Source organism: Notolepis coatsorum (assembly GCF_963971535.1).
Source record: "Notolepis coatsorum genome assembly, chromosome: 1".
Taxonomy (NCBI): Eukaryota; Metazoa; Chordata; class Actinopteri; order Aulopiformes; family Paralepididae; genus Notolepis; species Notolepis coatsorum.
In genome coordinates, this window is record NC_140165.1 from 293,075,985 (window position 1) to 293,096,753 (window position 20,769).

At 45.0% G+C, this 20,769-nt stretch overlaps 1 protein-coding gene across 2 annotated transcripts in view; it reads right to left on the reverse strand.

The window, feature by feature from the left end:
• fndc3a (fibronectin type III domain containing 3A) overlaps positions 1-20,769 on the reverse strand; it is a 178,486-nt gene that overhangs the window by 121,044 nt on the left and 36,673 nt on the right. Inside the window, exon 1 of one of the 2 annotated variants that reach the window (XM_084312741.1) lies at positions 10,160-10,190. The exons of the other annotated variant lie outside the window; for it this stretch is intronic. Coding sequence (XP_084168867.1) covers positions 10,160-10,171 — 12 coding nt within the window. The 5' untranslated portion in view covers positions 10,172-10,190. Of the gene's footprint in view, positions 1-10,159; positions 10,191-20,769 lie in introns of those variants that run through there. 2 annotated transcript variants of the gene reach the window in all.

Sequence of the window (20,769 nt, forward strand, 5' to 3'; positions counted from 1 at the left end):
CATTTCCGATACTGGTATCGGTATCGGAACAACTCTAAGTCACACCGCTCATAAAAAAACAACCGTGAACCCCACCATCATAGGCAACTATCGTTAGGGATGGGTACCTTTCACATTTGAACAGATACCGGTACCGGTACCTGTGAATCGATACCGGTACCCAACGGTACCTTTTTTCGGTACTTTAGTCTCAAGAAATTTAATTTACCTACCTCAGTCGTAAAAAGAAAATCCAAACTTCAAATAACTACAATTTCGACAGTTTTCGGCTCGTCATTGCTCCGACTGCTTGTTGTTGAATCAAGTCAAATCCTAGGTAAGCATATATTGTGCGTGTGAACGTTGACATGAAAAAAAAAGAATAATAAAAAAAAAAAGTAAAAAAGAAATTATAAAAACTTTTTTTTTTTTTTATTTTTTTTTTCTTCGGTTTCTCACTTGATTCGATACTCGGTAGTACCGACGTGTTTCGGTTCGGTGCCTCAAAAGTACCGAATTCGGTACCCATCCCTAACTATCGTCCTGTCTCTCTTCTCTCCTTCGTGCTGTATCCAACCAACTTACTGCTTATCTCTTACAGAATGACCTCCTACCTAGACCCTAATCAGTCAGGCTTCAGGACTGGCCACTCCACAGAAACGGCCCTCATTGCGGTCACAGAGTCACTTCACTTAGCAAAAGCGAAAGGCCTCTCCTCTGTCCTGATTCTCCTAGATCTATCTGCAGCCTTCGACACAGTCAACCATCAGATCCTCCTCGCGGCCCTCGCAGGAATGGGAGTGGCTGGCTCTGCACTGACATGGCTGACATCATACCTCAATGACCAGTTGACCACTCCTACCAAATGTCATGGAGAGGGACCCTGTCGGCCCCCCGCCCCCTGCGGACGGGTGTCCCCCAGGGCTCGGTTCTAGGACCCCTTCTCTTCTCCCTCTACACTAAATCACTGGGTAACATTATCACGTCTCATGCTTTCTCGTATCATTGTTATGCCGATGATACTCAACTCTTCCTCTCCTTCCCTCCCTCAGATATCCACGTCTCGGAGCAGATCTCGGCCTGTCTGTCCGACATCTCCGCCTGGATGACGACCAACCACCTCAAACTGAACCTAAGCAAAACAGAACAGAACAAATCCTCCGCCCTGACCGACCTTTCCATCACAGTCGAGAATGCAGCTGTGACCGCATCCCCGACCACCAAGAACCTTGGTGTTGTCCTTGACGACCAGTTGAACTTCTCCGCTCACATCACAGTGACAACCAGAACCTGCAGATTCCTCCTGAGCAACATCAGAAGGATCCGCCCCTTCCTGAGAAAAGAAGCCACCCAACTCCTAGTCCAATCAACAGTCATCTCCTCAAGCTCCAGAGAGAGAGAAGGTCCAGGGAGAGAGAAACTCCAGAGAGAGAGAGAAGGTCCAGAGAGAGAGAAGGTCCAGAAAGAGAAGGTCCAGAGAGAGAAGCTCCAGAGAGGTCCAGAGAGAGAAGCTCCAGAGAGAGAGAAGCTCCAGAGAGAGAGAAGCTCCAGAGAGAGAGAAGCTCCATGAGATAAGCTCCAGAGAGAGAGAGAGAAGCTCCAGAGAGAGAAGCTCCAGAGAGAGAGAGAGAAGCTCCAGAGAGAGAGAAGCTCCAGAGAGAGAGAAGCTCCAGAGAGAGAGAGAAGCTCCAGAGAGAGAAGCTCCAGAGAGAGAGAGAGAAGCTCCAGAGAGAGAAGCTCCAGAGAAAGAGAGAGAAGCTCCAGAGAGAGAGAGAGAAGCTCCAGAGAGAGGCTTCAGAGAGAGAAGCTCCAGAGAGAGAGAGAGAAGCTCCAGAGAGAGAGAGAAGCTCCAGAGAGAGAAGCTCGAGAGAGAGAAGCTCCAGAGAGAGAGAGAAGCTCCAGAGAGAAGCTCCAGAGAGAGAGAGAAGCTCCAGAGAGAGAGAAGCTCCAGAGAGAGAGAAGCTCCAGAGAGAGAAGCTCCAGAGAGAGAAGCTCCAGAGAGAGAAGCTCCAGAGAGAGAGAAGGTCCAGAGAAGCTCCAGAGAGAGAGAAGGTCCAGAGAGAGAGAGAGAAGCTCCAGAGAGAGAAGCTCCAGAGAGAGAGAAAAGAGAAAAGAAGCCACCCAACTCCTAGTCCAATCAACAGTCATCTCCTCAAGCTCCAGAGAGAGAGAAGGTCCAGAGAGAGAGAAGGTCCAGAGAGAGAGAAACTCCAGAGAGAGAGAGAAGGTCCAGAGAGAGAGAGAAGGTCCAGAAAGAAGGTCCAGAGAGAGAAGCTCCAGAGAGAGAGAGAGAGAGAGAAGGTCCAGAGAGAGAAGCTCCAGAGAGAAGGTCCAGAGAGAGAAGCTCCAGAGAGAGAGAGAGAAGCTCCAGAGAGAGAAGCTCCAGAGAGAGAGAAGCTCCAGAGAGAGAGAGAAGCTCCAGAGAGAGAGAGAAGCTCCAGAGAGAGAAGCTCCAGAGAGAGAGAAGGTCCAGAGAGAGAGAGAAGCTCCAGAGAGAGAAGGTCCAGAGAGAGAGAGAAGCTCCAGAGAGAAGCTCCAGAGAGAGAGAGAAGCTCCAGAGAGAGAAGCTCCAGAGAGAGAGAGAGAAGCTCCAGAGAGAGAAGCTCCAGAGAGAGAGAAGCTCCAGAGAGAGAGAAGCTCCAGAGAGAGAAGCTCCAGAGAGAGAGAAGCTCCAGAGAGAGAGAAGCTCCAGAGAGAGAGAGAGAAGCTCCAGAGAGAGAAGCTCCAGAGAGAGAGAGAGAAGCTCCAGAGAGAGAAGCTCCAGAGAGAGGCTTCAGAGAGAGAAGCTCCAGAGAGAGAGAGAAGCTCCAGAGAGAAGCTCCAGAGAGAGAGAAGCTCCAGGAGAGAGAGAGAAGCTCCAGAGAGAGAAGCTCCAGAGAGAGAAGCTACAGAGAGAGAAGCTCCAGAGAGAGAGAGAAGCTCCAGAGAGAGAAGCTCCAGAGAGAGAGAAGCTCCAGAGAGAGAGAGAGAAGCTCCAGAGAGAGAAGCTCCAGAGAGAGAAGCTCCAGAGAGAGAGAGAAGCTCCAGAGAGAGAGAGAGAAGCTCCAGAGAGAGAGAGAAGCTCCAGAGAGAGAGAAGCTCCAGAGAGAGAGAGAAGCTCCAGAGAGAGAAGCTCCAGAGAGAGAGAGAAGCTCCAGAGAGAGAAGCTCCAGAGAGAGAAGCTCCAGAGAAGCTCCAGAGGAGAGAGAGAAGCTCCAGAGAGAGAGAGAAGCTCCAGGGAGAGAAGCTCCAGAGAGAGAAGCTCCAGAGAGAGAGAAGCTCCAGAGAGAGAGAAGCTCCAGAGAGAGAGAGAAGCTCCAGAGAGAGAAGCTCCAGAGAGAAGCTCCAGAGAGAAGCTCCAGAGAGAGAGAGAGAAGCTCCAGAGAGACAGATAGAAGCTCCAGAGAGAGAAGCTCCAGAGAGAGAAGCTCCAGAGAGAGAAGCTCCAGAGAGAGAGAGAGAAGCTCCAGAGAGAGAAGCTCCAGAGAGAGAAGCTCCAGAGAGAGGCTTCAGAGAGAAGCTCCAAAGAGAGAAGCTCCAGAGAGAGAAGCTCCAGAGAGAGAGAAGCTCCAGAGAGAGAGAGAGAAGCTCCAGAGAGAGAGAGAGAAGCTCCAGAGAGAGAGAAGCTCCAGAGAGAGAAGCTCCAGAGAGAGAGAGAGAAGCTCCAGAGAGAGAAGCTCCAGAGAGAAGCTCCATAGAGAGGCTTCAGAGAGAAGCTCCAGAGAGAGAAGCTCCAGAGAGAGAGAAGCTCCAGAGAGAGAGAGAAGCTCCAGAGAGAGAGAAGCTCCAGCTCCAGAGAGAGAGAAGCTCCAGCTCCAGAGAAGCTCCAGAGAGAGAGAGAGAAGCTCCAGAGAGAGAGAAGCTCCAGAGAGAGAGAGAGAAGCTCCAGAGAGGAGATGTAAAACTATAACTGAGGTCGCTTTCACACAGGGGTTGTTTGGTCCGGACTTTCGGACCAGAATTCGATAGTCCGGTTTTTCGGGTCTGTGTGAATGCGCGTCGAACTCGGTCCGCGGACCAAGCAGGCGAACTCTAGTCCGCCTGAAAACGTAGGTCTCGGTTCGGCTTCAGCGGACCAAACGCGAACCAAATATAGGAAGTGATTATTATTACCACTGCTTGCAGCACTCACTGCAAAACAAGCACACTGCATCTAATCTCTCTATCTATCTATCTATCTATCTATCTATCTATCTATATATCTAACTGTGCATCTTGGGAAGAAGGAAGAAAAACGCGGCTTATTATTATTACCGAGGCGCACGACATTAATAATGGATCAATGCCACGTCAATACTATTATTATTATATTATTATTATTGGTCTACAAGTTGTTTAGCGAGAGGATGGTGGTAATGTGCTTCAATAGAACAATGGATCAATGCCATGTCAAAACTCGCTCCGCTGATCTGGAGGGCTCGTAGACAGTCCACACACGCGCGCGCGCGCGCACACACGGCTTGCAGCCACACTAGGGCTGGGCGATATAACGATAACGATAAATATCGCGATATATTTTAATAATCGATATCGAATATCGAAATTTAAAAAAAATCGAAAAATCGTTTTTTTTTTTTTTTTTTTACCTGCAACAGGGCAGTTTTAAAACCAGAGACCGTGGACAGACTTGTCTTTCTTGCCTGCAACTTAAAGTAATGGCTTTGCTTGTCCAAATGACAATACTGACCAAATTCAGATTTCTTTTTCTCTTGTCCATTTATTTTGTTTGCCTTCTAATTTAAAATACATTTTGAAACCGTCTGTACACAGTAGGCTATGTGTGCTAGCAGAACTAGACTCCAGTCACGAGTCACAGTGCACATGTGCGGTGGTTTGTCCACCAAAAAAGCGCCAAAAGATCGAAAATAAACTAGCAGAGCCAGAACTGTTCAACTCCTCTGGAGCCACAGCCAGCAGAGAAGCCGGTTTACTTTAGCTTTTAAACCAGCTGCAGCCTGAGAACTGGAGTGTGAGGGGATGTAACACTAAAGATGGCGGCAATGACAAAGAATTGCTGCAAAATAAACATACATATGTTGTTAAAAAAAAAAAAAAAAAAAAAAATTTATACTTATAACAATTCGATAATTATCGATATCGAGAAATAAAATAAAATTATCATATCGTTATCGCGATATGATTTTTTTCCATATCGCCCAGCCCTAAGCCACACACACATTTCCACTGTCCAATAGACAAGCGCCCTTTTCGACCGCGTGACATTGTTCAGAAGGTCTCGGTGCGCTGACAGATTTCTCTATGTGAACGCAGGCGAACCAAATGAAGAATGCAACAATGTTGTAACTTCACCTCCAGAACCGCACCGAGTCCACCAAAACTATATGTGAAAGCGACCTAACTAAAAACTATAAACTATCTTCTTGTGGATATCAAGACTTCAAATAAAACACCAGAAAAGTGTAAAATATAAGACATTTAACTCATTCAGCGCCAGCCATTATCCTTATCCCGTTCTAGCTAGGCCACACTTTAAAGATGGGGGTGCATCACCTTGTTTGTAGAGCTATATCTATATTCTATATTATAGCTATGGAGACAATACTATGGTAATTTGACAGTGACTTTCTTCCGTCGAACATGCAAAAAAGATAAAAAAAAATTATTTTAGAGGTTTATTTGTTACATACATACCAGGGCATACAGTGAAATGCGGGTGGTCATGCCCGCGTTGATTGTGCAAAATACAATAATAATAGAATAAAATAGGCATAGAAAAAATAAAATAGATAAGACAAGATATGCATGGTAAAAAAAGATATGCTAGGTTCCCGAGAAACTGGTTTTTATATAGACTACTATGCAATATACAATTTACAATGTTACCTCTTAATGTATCTAAACTATACAGTACCTCCTTCTTTTAAAGTGTTTCTAAAGATTCTATTTTTTAAAGTGACATTTTGTTAAAGTGATTGTTTTAGCGGTTGCCGCATGAGTGGTGTGTGTGTGTCTGTGTGTGCTCATGTGTATTTGTGAGTATCCCGTGGTGAATATTGTATACCGTAATTCCTCTAATAGTAACCGGGTCTCAAATACAAGCCGGGTCTCTATTAATGGCCGGGTGCGCTCTTGAGCTAAGCAATTATAAGCCGGCCTCCTAATACAAGCCGGGTTACTAATATACTGAGCTGCATACTGAGCTAGTTACTTGATTTCACTTTGAAAACGTTGAAATGACCAGTGACCACCTGTAATTGCACTGTTTACTATTTCATACAGTACTTGGTTTCAATAAATGAACCCAGTACATTTTACTGGGTTCAAACTGACACAAAATGTTGATTTATTCATTATGATCCGTTTGAAAATTTGAAATATAGGCCTCCCTCTTATACAGGCCTCCTCCTAATACAAGCCTGGTACCCGCTACAGTTGAAACAAATACAAGCCGGGGTTACTATTAGAGGAATTACGGTAGTTTATGAGTGATCCGGGATAATTCCTGAAAAGCTGAGTTATAGGGCTCTACGTGAATTCTACTATAAGCGTTGGCGTTTCTTGCCTGGACACGCTACTATTTCCAAATCAAATGTATTTTTCATGCTTTGATGGCCAGTAACGGCATTCGTTTTGAACACAACACACCGATCAGCTGGATCGATATGAAAACATTGTACGATGGATCAAGCTGGAATTGACGTCAGATGGTCCTTACCTTTGATCTGGGGTATTCCAAAAATAATATTCCAATTGTTTGATCGCGATTTCCAGTATTGGTGTCCATCTGGTCCACAACATAATCCGGCACAACACATGCATCGAGTGTCCTGGACACGTTTCAATGTGATCGAGTGAACCTCTAGGCTTCCCTGGACTAAAAATCTCCGCCCGGTGGGGTTTAAATGTAACACACGTCTGGAACAGGATTTCACAGAGAGAGAAGGTCCAGAGAGAGAAGCTCCAGAGAGAAGTTCAGAGAGAAGCTCCAGAGAGAGAAGCTCCACAGAGAGAAGCTCCAGAGAGAGAGAAGCTCCAGAGAGAAGTTCAGAGAGAAGCTCCAGAGAGAGAAGCTCCAGAGAGAAGCTCCACAGAGAGAAGCTCCAGAGGGAGAGAAACTCCAGAGAGAGAAGCTCCACAGGCACAGAGAGAGAAGCTCCAGAGAGAGAAGGTCCAGAGAGAAGGTCCAGAGAAAAGGTCCAGAGAAAAGGTCCAGAGAGAGAAGGTCCAGAGAGAAGGTCCAGAGAGAAGCTTAGAGAGAAGTTCCAGAGAGATAGAAGCTCCAGATAGAAGCTCCAGAGAGATAGAAGCTCCAGAGAGAGAAGCTCCACAGGCACAGAGAGAGAAGCTCCAGAGAGAGAAGGTCCAGAGAGAAGGTCCAGAGAAAAGGTCCAGAGAAAAGGTCCAGAGAGAGAAGCTCCACAGGCACAGAGAGAGAAGCTCCAGAGAGAGAAGGTCCAGAGAGAAGGTCCAGAGAAAAGGTCCAGAGAAAAGGTCCAGAGAGAGAAGGTCCAGAGAGAAGGTCCAGAGAGAAGCTTAGAGAGAAGTTCCAGAGAGATAGAAGCTCCAGATAGAAGCTCCAGAGAGATAGAAGCTCCAGAGAGAGGCTCTGGATATAGAAGCTCCAGAGAGAGAGAGAAGCTCCAGAGAGAATGTCCAGAGAGAGAGAAGCTCCAGAGAGAGAGAAGCTCCAGAGAGAATGTCCAGAGAGAGAGAGAAGCTCCAGAGAGAGAGAGAAGCTCCAGAGAGAGAGAGACGCTCCAGAGAGGAGATGTACAACTATATTGAGATGGTTTCTGGTACTTAAAGCACACAAATATCTTCTTGTGGATATCAAGACTTCAAATAAAATATATTTTTTCAAATATAAAAATATTTATATTTCACTGCTTGTGTCCATAGCGGACGTTTTATGAGTCGTCAGCTCCTTTCCGTCATTAATTTCTATGCTACAGGCGCGCTCCTTTTCCCAGCGTCTCGCGTTTATGCGCTCTCGGCGGCAGCGTTTTTGGGCGGAGCGCTCCCAGCGCATAAAGTTGAAACTAGTTCAACTTTTGGAAAGGAGCGCGCTCATCAAGGTAACTTTTTTCGACCGACCAATCAACATCGAGTAAGTGGCGGAGCCGCGGCAGTCGCAAGACTCAGGAAAACGCTCTGAGCTTTTTATTTTTGCTTTTCAAAGCGGTCCGCCTTGAAAAAAAACGTCCGCTATGGACACAAGCCCTTACTAAACACAGCATGGATAATTTCCTTATGAGTGACACAGGAAGCCATTTCAACTTATGTGGGCCTTAACAGGAAAAGAAAAGAAGAGCAAGTGAGAAAGAGAGAGAGAGAATAACTTGAACAAAGACTTGATGGCATGCTGGTGATAAAGTGTAGCCTGAGGTAGGCTAATGTTCCAAGAACTTAAGACTTGTCTTTTTAATTACCAGGAAAGAAACGTTTAAAAGTTGGAAACACCCAGCAGCAGGTGAGTGGCCATTTTAATTTTAAACAGATTTAGTTTGATCTTAACATCATTATGTACATCATTATACAGGTTAATGATTTCAACACTGAACTGCACAGGCTGATATAAGAATAGGAATCAATTAAACTAGACTAGCTTAAACTAGACCGTATCTCCGAACTGCCCAAAATCTCTATCCACCTTTGGTGACCATGGCCCTAATTCGAGCCATTGAGGAGCAGTTAGTGTTTTTAGTGTTGTGAGAATGAGGCCAGATGGCTCAGAACTTCACAGGCCTCCTTGCTATGGTAAGGCAAATATATTTGTCAAGTTTGGTAGAAATCGGATCAGGAGATCCACTAATGTGAAAATGTTACATTTGGCCTGATGGTGGCACTAGAGGAAAGGTCACAGGGTCACCAAAATCAATAGGATTCTTCCTCTAGGGGTCATGAATGTTCGCTGCAAACTTGCAATGTCATTCAGGGATATAATAATGCCATGAAGCTTTAACCATAACCCTAAACTTGTACAACTATTCAACAATTAATACACTTCGTAATGCAAACCTTTTTACATGTCAGTGACTGTGGCTAGTGGAGGGACACGCTACTGCCACACTGCCACACATATACCCTAACATATTACTGCTCCTAAACACCACAACATAGAACAAAGCAGAAATTAAACAGAATTCTAGTCCAACAAACCCCATTTCTGATAATTCACCTCTTCAAATACAATAGGACCCCAGATCATAAAATACCATAGAACAAAGGGGAAATAAAGAAACAAAACATTAGATACAATTAATTAAATTCATTCATAAAAAGAAAATGGAAACAAAAAAAGGTCATAGAACAAGTAGAAAATAGAAACCAAACAGACCCACCTCCAAAATACATTGTTCCATTACTCTACCAGAACTCATTACAACAGTCAGAGTGTATTCGTCACACGCACGTTATACATGTACAACGGCAGTGAAACACTTCCTCTGCGATAATGTGGTTTAGCTGCTCCTTCCCCCTCACAACAAACAAACCCTTTCGTTTGATCTTATCTACTCTAAAATGGTGCGTATAATTAGGCTTGTGAGGCTGTGTGTGTGTGTGTGTGTGTGTGTGTGTGTGTGTGTGTGTGTGTGTGTGTGTGTGCGCATGCGTGCGTGTGTGGGGGCGCTGGTTACCTCGCCGTCATAGAACCTACACTCCCACGGCAAGGGGCTAAGGCCGGGGCTCCCTCCTCCTCCTCCTCCTCCCAGCACAGTGATCATCAGCATCTCCATGCTACACATCGCTCCCATTCATGAGCTCGGCTGAGAGACGAAGGAGCCCTTTGACTGCCACACAGATCTTACACACACACACACAACCTCACATGTTCTCACACACCCCCACGAGCGGCGGCGGCGAGCGTAGCAGTGTACGAGCACAAGAGCACGGTAGGAGAGGCTGGCCAGGGGTGGTCTAATTGAATCAAAGTCAAGGCGCTCCCCACTAGAGTGCGCGTGTGTGTGTGTGTGTGTGTGTGTGTGTGTGTGTGTGTGTGTGTGTGTGTGTGTGTGTGTGTGTGTGTATATGTTGTCCAGCCCCTTCCGTGTGAAGCAAACACATTTCTGTTTTTGTTTCTTCTTCTCCTGCTTATCCTTTGCCTTAAAAAGTTACATCCGAAAGCTAGATTGTACCATTCCTCGTTACCTACTAAACATTTAAATTAAACTGAGAAGAGAGAAAAAAAATTCAAATAAATAAAAGAGATTTACTTTGAAAAGATCGGACTGCTACTTACTGTTGCCCGCATTGCTTTTTCTCATTCAGGCGTAGCTATTCACACAGTCACAGGAAGAAAAGAAAAGAAGGACGAGACCCCAGGTGCTCCTGGGTCCGACAGACCCTCTCTCTCTCTCTCTCGCTTCAGCCAGCCCTCATGAGAGACCACCTGACCTGCGATGCCAACACATCTGGCCCGGTTCAAACCTCTACTCCCCTCCACTTCCACCGACTCCCGTAGACACAAGAAGAGACTGGCAGAGAGCGAGGAGGAGCGCGGCGGGGGCTGAGTGGGGGTGGGGGGTGAGGGGGGGGCAGACGGGGGTTCCGTTTGTGCGCCGGCTGGGAGGTAAAAGCTTTCATAGGACGCGTGGCGCGGAGGAGCCCATGTTTGCGGCGCTCTGCTCAGCTTCTCTGCAGCAGACGGCTCCCTCCTCTCTCTCTCTCTCCCGCTGCCTCTGGCTCCAGCGCAGCCTCCCCACCGCCAGTCTCCACGGCAACCCCTTCAACAAATAAGCCACAGCGACGTCCGCAGTGATGCCACAACGTCCAGGAGAAAAAAGGGACGAAAAGCTTATCAGGAGAGCGGCTGCTCTTCTCCGGGAAAAAGGATAGGCGGAGGAGAGAGAAAAATAAATAAAAGAATAAAACGAACGGACTTTGAGAGATTGGCCTCAGTTTGTTATTCAGTTTCTTCCTCGGTCCGTGTCCGTGTGTCTGCCGTAGGACTCCTGCTGTGCACACTCGATTTCAGTAGCATTCCAGCAGGGGCCGACGACGGCGCGGCTGTGGAAGGTGAGCCGGCAGGAGTGACAGGGTTCCACGGCTTCATCGGGGGACTCCTTTGTTCTGCCCTTGTTTTTAAAAAAACCACAACAATGGCGCGAGGGAGCCGAGCGACCCACGCAGCTTCAGAAGCTGACATATATGACTACGCTACAGTCCCCTCTCTCCCTCTCCCTTCTCTCTCTCTCTCCCCCCCCCCCCCCCCCCACCCCCTCCACACACACACACACTCTCCCTCTGGCTCCCTCTCTCCCATTCACAGAGAGAGAACGACATGCCGTACACCTTCTATTAATACCCTGATCGATGTGAGAGGAGATGAGGTGGTAGGAGTTCAATTGCCAGGGTCCAGCGCCGGTGACAATCGCAGCCGCGAGTTCTGCCCACTGGCGAGTCAAAATAGAAAAATACTTAACGGAGAGCAGAGATTACAAGTGTTCCAAGGCCTCTGTAAACATCCTCCCACCCCTCCCCCCTTCATTCACCGCCATCGCTCATTGGTCCGACACAAGATTCAACCAACACCGAGTTCCATACGACTATTGTGGTTGGGCGGCTATACAAAGATTCACCCAACACGGAGTGAGGATGGTTGCAGTAAATGGTGTCCAGTGTTTGTTTGTGTGCGACACATGTGCCCCGCGTGTGATTAGGGTGACACTTAAGTAAACACAAAATCATGATTGGTTTAATTGAAAATGTAGATAACCCAATCATCTTAAACTCTACTATGGCAGTCATGTCATTATAATTTCTCTAAACTCACCCACGGACTACACAAAAAAAGAAAAGAGGTGGTCAAGATCAGAGGTTAATAGATCATGAAAGTGCGTGTCCCGGTTATGCAAATTATGCCTTGGAGCAACTGTAAGTCACAGCCACCTTTATGCACAGGCACAGTGAACTGCAGTAATTCCTCCCCAGCCAAACAATGACAGCTGCTAGACTATGCTAATAAAACCCACACTGAAGATAAAAGCCTCTCTGCCTGAGCCCGGAGCCATCGCGAGGGTGGACATTAGCCAGCTATGATATCGATAGTACACCCTATGCCTATCCATAGTAATCTCCCTATGTCATAAATGTCATGATGTCATGTATGTTGTGTATGTCATAAAAAAATGGGGGACCCTGATGTAAACAAGACAAACGTCTTTCTCTGGTCTGCATCCCCTTAACACTTTAAGTGCCGAATACGTGTTTAGGCGTCTTTCCTAGCCATGCTCAAGTTGCCGAGGACGCCGTAACTCGTCTTTGATATCAATATTTCAAAAATCTGTGATCGGAATCATATTTTCCATCCGCAGCCTTCACACACAGTTCTGAGCTCATCTCAATCCTCTAGCGGTTCAAGAGCGCCATCTGGTGGCCGATCGGCAGAAGCGCCAAACAGGAAGTGATGTGGATGAAGTGCTGATCACCCATATTACTTCCGGCCACTCTCTATAGCTCCCGCGACTCCATCTTGGCACAATACATAGCGATCCGTTGCCAATAACTCGATAAACAACATGATTTGGACGTATATACCATTATACAACCTGGAAATGGACCGGGTATTTTTACATCCCATAATGGAAAACTGTCTACCCCACGCTGATCGCCCAACGGCCCGCGGAGACTGGGGTGAGTTTTAGCGTGTAATATTTCCGTGTTCGATACAAACTGATCTGATGAACATATGACTAGGGATGGGAATCGAAAACCGGTTCCCGTTGGGAACCGGTTCCTAATTGGCCGATGCCTGGAACCGTGTGGCTCCTGTGACTTTCGATTCCCTTATCGCTGCCAGGTTTTTCCTACAGTTGCGCGCGTTAGCATGTAGCCATGGCAGACTCTATTTGATTCCTTAAGGGCTCGAAATTGCCTGGCTTTTGGTCATATGCTCCCGAAATGCTCCCGCTGTTTGGCTACTTCTATGTGCAGTGAAAACTACTTGAATGCTTTAGAACATGGTCATTGATTTAGTTTAGGGTGAGCTAAAATTAGCCGCGGAGCTATCGCTAGCTAACGTGAGCTAACGCTATTTAATCAAGCTCACAAAGAGAGATAAACAGCTGACAGCGGATAGTACAGGTACAAATACAATAAAACAGCGGGTGGGGACTGTTGTGTAAACATTGTACTCTTTAGTTCACATATAATAAGAGCCGGATTGTTTATTTACTAAGTCTCTACTCTGAGTCCGTCAGACAGGAAGTACCATGGTGCAACATACAAATGTGTCCGTGTAGCAACACAAGCCAATACCTACAGGACAGGGGCCCGGGGAGGGAGCTCTGTGTGTCTGTGTGTGTGTGTGTGAGACAGAAGTCAAGAGGAATAACGACTGTTATTCAATAGATTAAATTAGTTTAAGAATAAAAAAATAAATACATTTTAAGAGAATCTCAAATACATTATTTTATTTAAGTGTAGGCTATAGTTAATGTTTTATTTTTTGTATTTTTCTGACATGGTAAATGGCTGCTTTTTTATATAGCGCTTTTATCCAAAGCGCTTTACAATTTGTTCCTTACATTTTACCCAATCACTCACACATTCACACAACGACGGCGCAGGCAACCATGCAAGGTGCCAACCTGCTCATCGGGAGCAGTTAGGGGTTAAGTGTCTTGCTCAAGGACACATCGACACGCTGCCCGGGAGGAGCGGGAATCGAACCGGGAACCTCCGGATTGCCAGACGACTGCTCTACCTCCCGAGCCACTGTCGCCCCTGACATGGGGGCTCAACAATAAATGACAATCAGAAATGTCAAGTTGCATGTTGTTATTCTAACCAGCTTAGTTCTGTTGCATTTCCAATTTATTTATTTAAATTATAAATTGATCAGGTATCGATAAGAGAATCGATAAAGAATCGAATCGATAAGCAGAATCGATAATGGAATCGTATCGATAAAATCCTATCAATTCCCATCCCTACATATGACCCACATTAGATGAATGGTATAACGCTGCCCACGGAATTATAAACGCCCCCTCGCCCATCCGGTCAACATCAGATGACGTGTAGTAACTTCCAGAAGTACTTCCAGTTGGAATTTTTTATATCGCGCTGATTGCTATCAAACTGTATTTCATCATCAATATAATGCATTTGGGGCTATAAATTACGTTCTGGAGAAAGCTGCAGAAAGAGATGAAAACATACTTATACTTTAGACCAGTGGTTCCCAAAGTCGGGGTCGCGACCCAAAGGTGGGCCGCGAGCAGCCACGGGTGGGCCGCGAGATGATTAAAAAAAAATAAAAAATAAAAAAAATTATTTGTATTATTATTTTTTTTGTCAGGCCACTGAACTTAGAAGCAGGCCAGGACAGTGTTTCTAGTTGTATTCTAAAATTCTATTCTATTGTATTCTAAAATGTGACTATATGGTTTTATATTAAAGGTGCTATGCATTATAAATGTCATTTTTCAGTCTCTAGCATTGTATTATAGTAATAGGAGTTCGTATCAATGTGTTTTTGGGCCTAAATACTATATTGGCGAATTCCTCAGCTACAGCCCATCCCCTCTTTGCCTCTAGTAAATCAGGTCATGTTGATTTGACGACCTGGTGCACGTCACAGGGCGCTGTTTATAGCGCACGGTGATGTGATTGGCTCTGTGGTTTTAGTAATGCCCGCCTCCATTCTTGCTACCTGCAGGGTGGAAGGCTTGTCCAGAAGATCACTAATCAGCTGAAGCCTGATGCGGTTCCCTCGGTCTTCGACAGACAGACCGGCGTTAGCTCTCGGGACTCGGGAGCGATCGCTAGCTACTTAGCACCAGCCGGGGCCGGCGTTAGCAACCGGGAGCGTCGTTGAGCATTCAGCCTGCTGGCTACCTAGATCCACTTCAACCAGCGTCGCGGAGCATTCAGCCTGCTGGCTACACAGCTTGTCGGTGTGCTGGAGCCTCTGCAAGCTAACGGTAGCTGGCTCCAGGCTATTAGCACATCGACAAGCTGCTGGAGCTCCCGACGCTCGGCTGGTTGAAGTGGATCTAGGTAGCCAGCAGGCTGAATGCTCCGCGACGCTCCCGGTTGCTATCATGTGCAGGTCCTCTTCTCAGACCTGTGTGGCAAAGCACTGCACACGCATCATGCAAGCTACACATCGCTGCATGTTGATCAATGGTGGCCCACTCGGTGCATCACAGTGGGCTACTATTGTGCTAACAACAACCGCGGTGTCCGGCTTGTCGGCCGGCATGAGTGCTCGATTTGGGGTGGTTCTCTCCTCCTTGTGTGCCCCCGTTCTCGCGGGTGTCCTGCCGGGGAGCTTGTGGACGCGACAACAGCGGCGGCCGTAGCGTTAGTTAGCTCATAGCTATTGTGTACCACTAGCGTTACGGCGGGCTCGAGCACCCTACGGCTGCCGCCGTTGTCGCGTCCATGGGCTCCCCGGCAGGGTACCCGTGGGGACGGGGGTGTACAGAGAGGAGAGAACCATTTTGTGTCGGGCGTGCATGCCGGCCAGCGAGCCGGACGTCGGGATATGTTGTTAGCACAATAGCTACCAAGCTAAGCTATGTTAGCTTCTAACGGTGTATACACAATATGTACAACGACACAATGATTTACATTATTACAAATATGGTAACGTGGTTGTGGCTTTTACAAATAGTGGTAACATATATATAGATAGACAGTACTGCTACATCTCTATATTTATGACATACCATATTTGTATTGCTACAGTACTGCTCAGTACTGCTATGATGGAGACCAGAGAAAGACTTTCGTCTCGTTTACATCAGGGTCCCCCAATTTCAATTCATGGTAACATATTATATATATATAGATAGACAGTACTGCTACATCTCTATATTTATGACATACCATATTTGTATGTAACCTGAAACCTAATCTCTGACGGGGAGATGGGCGGAGCTATTTGGTGGGTGGCTGTCACTCAAAGTCTGGGTGGAGCCAAGCCAATAATAGCCTGCTTTCATGAGGCTGAAAAATGCTGGTTTTGAGTACAAGATTAGAAATATAAAACAATGATTATTTTTGGAATAAAAATTACAGATGTGTTACATAGACTCACAGGAAGTGTGTAAAGTTGCCCAAATAGTGCTAGGAATAGCAGTGCATAACCCCTTTAACTTAATAAATAAATAAAAACGAAAAATCTACTTATTTCAACGAACATTTCAAACTAAATAACAGATTATGCACATAAAACGCTGAAAACAACCGAAGCAACAATAGTATTTTAATGAGGCTATTATTATTATTATCATTATTATTTTGCAACAAGTTAGCCCTCTCATAAATAGCACATATAAATGAATAACTAACTTGAACTAACTTAATAGGATTGAAGTGATATTTGGCTTAAAAAATTGGTCGCCTGGCAAAAAAAAAAAAAAAAAAAGCCTGACGATGTGCATTGGGCCGCGGCTCTCTGACGCCTTATTTTCTGGGCCCTGGCCTGAAAAGTTTGGGAACCCCTGCTTTAGACCATATTTTAGTATGAATATGTGAATGAAAAAGTTTAACGTTGCTACACCATGAACAATACATATAGGACCTTGAATGGGCCTTAATAATGGCAATCTAGCAATAGAATTTAAAAAGTTATAGCCCTGCAAAGAAGGGGAACTTCTCCATAGACAAATAGAGCTAGCAAGGGATGGTATATCATGAATTTAACCTTAGGCAATCAAAGTGTTAACAATTATGTGTATTGAGCCGTACTGTATTTGTACCCATTCTGCAATCTGTTAAATAAAGTTCTCATTCATTCATTCATTCACCTGTCTCATGCAGAAAAATAGCGCACTTCCAATAGGTTTACCATAATAGTGGTAATACTGCAGTGTAGATTTGCTCTGCTGCACATTCTATCCGTATTGGATGTGCAAAATCAATCAAGTCCTTCGATGTGTTGGGCAGGGTTTCCGTTAGAAAAAATTGTTGCCGGCCTCAGTGTCCGGTAGATTTCAATCTACCGGTCAAATGAGAGAAATTCCGGTCAGAGTTTATTGGCTTAAAAACAATTGATAGGCAAAAGAATGACAACAAAACAAAAGAATGACATCATCAAGGCATGTAGATTTATAATATTTTTACTTAAAACTAGGCTACTTTTGCGTATAAAGTCATTATATTCCAAATAAAATAAGTCCCGAGACTCGTGCTGCTGCCGACTTTAAATCAAATAGGTGTCTGTGGGCAGTCGCCCGACATTAATAAACAACAGTCTGTTATAATCACATTTTTATGAGCTAACGAATTCCGTTATATTGGACATTTGTATTAATTATATCAAGCGAAGAACAGAGAAATTTGGCAGAGAGAGACGGCAACATTATCGTGGGTTTGCGTGACGACTCCCAATGACTTATTTGCGAGAGTATGTCGATGCAGAGCAGCAGATTCAGCTGTTATTGGCTCTTTTCTGGGGACCGCACAGCAGCGCCCCCCACCCAACATTGAATTGAAAATGGCTGAATTGGAGTACTGCTGGAGTACTGCATTGTGCTGCTGCTGCTCCGGCTCTGCAGCTTCACAAAAGTTCGCACACCCAGCACCAAGCTCTCGCTGACAACGTCGTTGTCATTATTAGAAGCAACAATGAAACAAATGTAATGATTGTTTCGTTCATCGCATAGGCTATTTAATTTTAGCCTATTTTAATACAATTCAAATAATCAAATTGTGCTTAGACTCAGGGAATTATTTTCACCAGACATTAAGACCGGAGAGATTAAATATGTCGGACTTCAACAGATTTTGCCGGTCAAATACCGGTAATTACCGGCTAACGGAAACGCTGGTGTTGGGTCCTAGTGTCTGTCTTACAAAGTGTTCTCACCTTCAAACCTCAACCGGTTTTAGTAAAACATCTGTGGCCAAAGTCGATTAATAATAGAAATCACACTGGAGGACACCTGCCACTCTTTCTATCACTTTAAACAAAATGGAAATAATGGAAAAGTCACTTTAAATGAATGAGGTATATGAAAAGTCACTTTAAGGAAAGAACAGATGTGGCTCTTGTATAATATAGTTTAGATACATTAAGTATAATAATGACGGAGTTAAAATTGTATATTGTATAGTAGTGTGTACATAGGAACCAGTGCCCTCTCAGGAATTTAGCATGTCTATATCTTATGTCTTACTTGTTTTTTTTTCTATGTCTATTTTATTATTGTATTATTGCACAATCGATGCGGGCATGACCACCCGCATGACCTGACAAGAGTGAGGTAGGACCACAATGACAGTGAAGAGGATTCACAGCAATGCTGACCCCTCCGTCTCTGACCTTTTACTGGGAGAAGCTGCGAGTAGGGTTGGGCGATAATGGCAAGCCTTCTTTTCTTGATCCTCCAATCACAACTGTGACAAACGAGGGAAGAAACAGTTATCCTCGGATGATCAAGAAAAGAGGGTGTGGTTTGAGATAGGTCAATTGAATCTCCATCTTAGGGATAATAAAGATGGACTTGACTTATAAGAGCAGGATATACAAGATAGAGCAGCATGAAGTAACTCGGAAACTATTTTTCACTTTAATCTACAAGCTTGGTGTCAAAACAGGAGGATAGGCTCTGCAATAGCAACCTGTATTTATCTTTTGTCCATGCCCAAACCAATAAAATGGCAACTAAATTGTCCCTTCACCAGGGCAGCTTAGTCGTTTAGGGCCAAAATGGGAAGCCATAAAAACCACAGCAACTGGCTAGAGCTGGTTGCAGTCTTCAACAAGCATTAGCATAAAAATGCACTCACTACTCTGGACCAATGCATAAACATATTTATTCATACAGATATCCATTCAAAGGAGCCAATACATGCTCCATGCAACTGCTATGCTGTAATATTCACAGACAGAGGTAACCGTCAATCCTTAGTAGTATTAGTCAAATAAAATAAATAAATAAAATCAATGAATGAACAAACAAGCCTCGGCCAAGGCCCAACAATCTCCCCGTAAAAGCTGCTGTCGCCCGTTGCGCCAGGATCTGTCACCCGTCACGCGCTACAAGGAGCGTTGCGTGACTGACAGGCGTGCGTCTTTAGCTTCATGTCACTGACTTATTGGCCTGATAGGGGCACTAGAAGAAAGGTAATGAGGTCAATACAATCAATATATCTCTTCCTCTTGGGGTCATGAATGGTCAGAGCAAGTTTTATGTAAGGCTAATACAGTCAGGTCCATAAATATTTAAACACCAATACATTGTGGCTCTGTACACCACCACAATGGATTTGAAATGAAACAATCAAGATGTGCTTTTAAGTGCAGACTTTCAGCTTTAATTTGAGGGTATTTACATCCACATCAACGGTGCAGGAATTACAACAATTTCTATAATTATAATGTGGCTCCTCCTTTTAGACAATTGGCTGTTCAGCTGTTCCATGGCCAGGTGTGTGTTATTTCCTCATTATTTCATTTACAAGGAGCAGATAAAAGGTCTAGAGTTCATTTGAAGTGTGGTATTTGCATTTGGCATCTGTTGCGGTCAACTCTCAATTATGTGTTCCAAAGAGCTGTCACTATCAGTGAAGCAAGCCATCGTTAGGATGAAAAATCTAAACAAACCCATCAGAAATCGAAAAAACATTAGGCTAGGTGTGGCCAAATCAACTGTACTAAAAAAAAAAAATGTATCCACTTTCTCCCATTTTTTATATTTCTCTCCCATCCCAATTTCGTATCATCCAATTCAACCCTCCCCTGTCACGAACGCTGTTTCTCGCCTCCCACAAGCCGGCTGCAATGTGGACTAAGTCATACATAGCACAAGTCCCCTCCGGTACTTGAGGTAACAGCAGTCGCATCTTTTCACCTGCGCAGCTCGATCTCTCAGTGGCGAGGAGTAACGCGTGGGAGGCTCACGCTGCCCCCGACACTTCCTGATTGTACTGCGCAGGCGCACCAACAGACCTGTAGGAGTCGCTGTCCACAACGCCCGATCCCCACCCATCAGTTTCCCACCCCCTAATACGGCCAATGTGTATTAGTATGAACGACCAGCTAAACTGATCAGGCTGTCTCCCCCGTTCCCCCCATGGTCTCATGTTCCTTTTGTTTTTGTTTCTTTGTTGTTTTGTTTTTGTTTCTTTGCTTTCGTTTCTTTGTTTGTACCCCTGCTCCCGACTACTGTCAGCGACTTCGGGTTATTGAGAAGCGCTATATAAATTAAATTAATTATTATTATTAAAGCAATGTGGAGCGCTGGGCTCGAACAGGCAAGCCCAGCGTCTCCATCATTCGTGGCGAGCGCCTTGCCCACTACGCCACGTAGCCGCCCCAACTGTTGGTACATTCTTAAAAATAAATAACACTGGTTAGCTCAGCAACTCTAAAAGACCCAGAAGACCACAGAAACAAATTGTGGTGAATGACACAATTAATAATTATTTCCTTGGTGAAGAAAAACCCCTTCACAATAGTTGGCCAGATCAAGAACACACAAAAAATCAAGAGAAGACTTCACCAGAGTGAATACAGATGGTTCACCACAGGATGTAAACAATTGGTAAGCCTCAAAAACAGGAAGACCAGATTAAGAGTTTGCCAAAAACCATCTAAAAAAAGAAAGCATGTACAGTTCTGGAACAACATCTGATGGACAGATGAGACAAATATCAACTTGTACCAGAATGATGGGAAGAGAGGAGTATGGAGAAGAAAAGGAACTGCTCATGATGCAAAGCATACCACAATCAGTGAAGCATGGTGGTGGTAGTGATATGATGTGTGGGCATGTATGGCTGCGAATGGAACTGGTTCCCTTGTATTTATTGATGATATGACTGCTGACAAAAGCAGCAGCATGAATTCTGAAGTATGCAATATTATCTGGCTGCTCATAATGAGCCAAATGC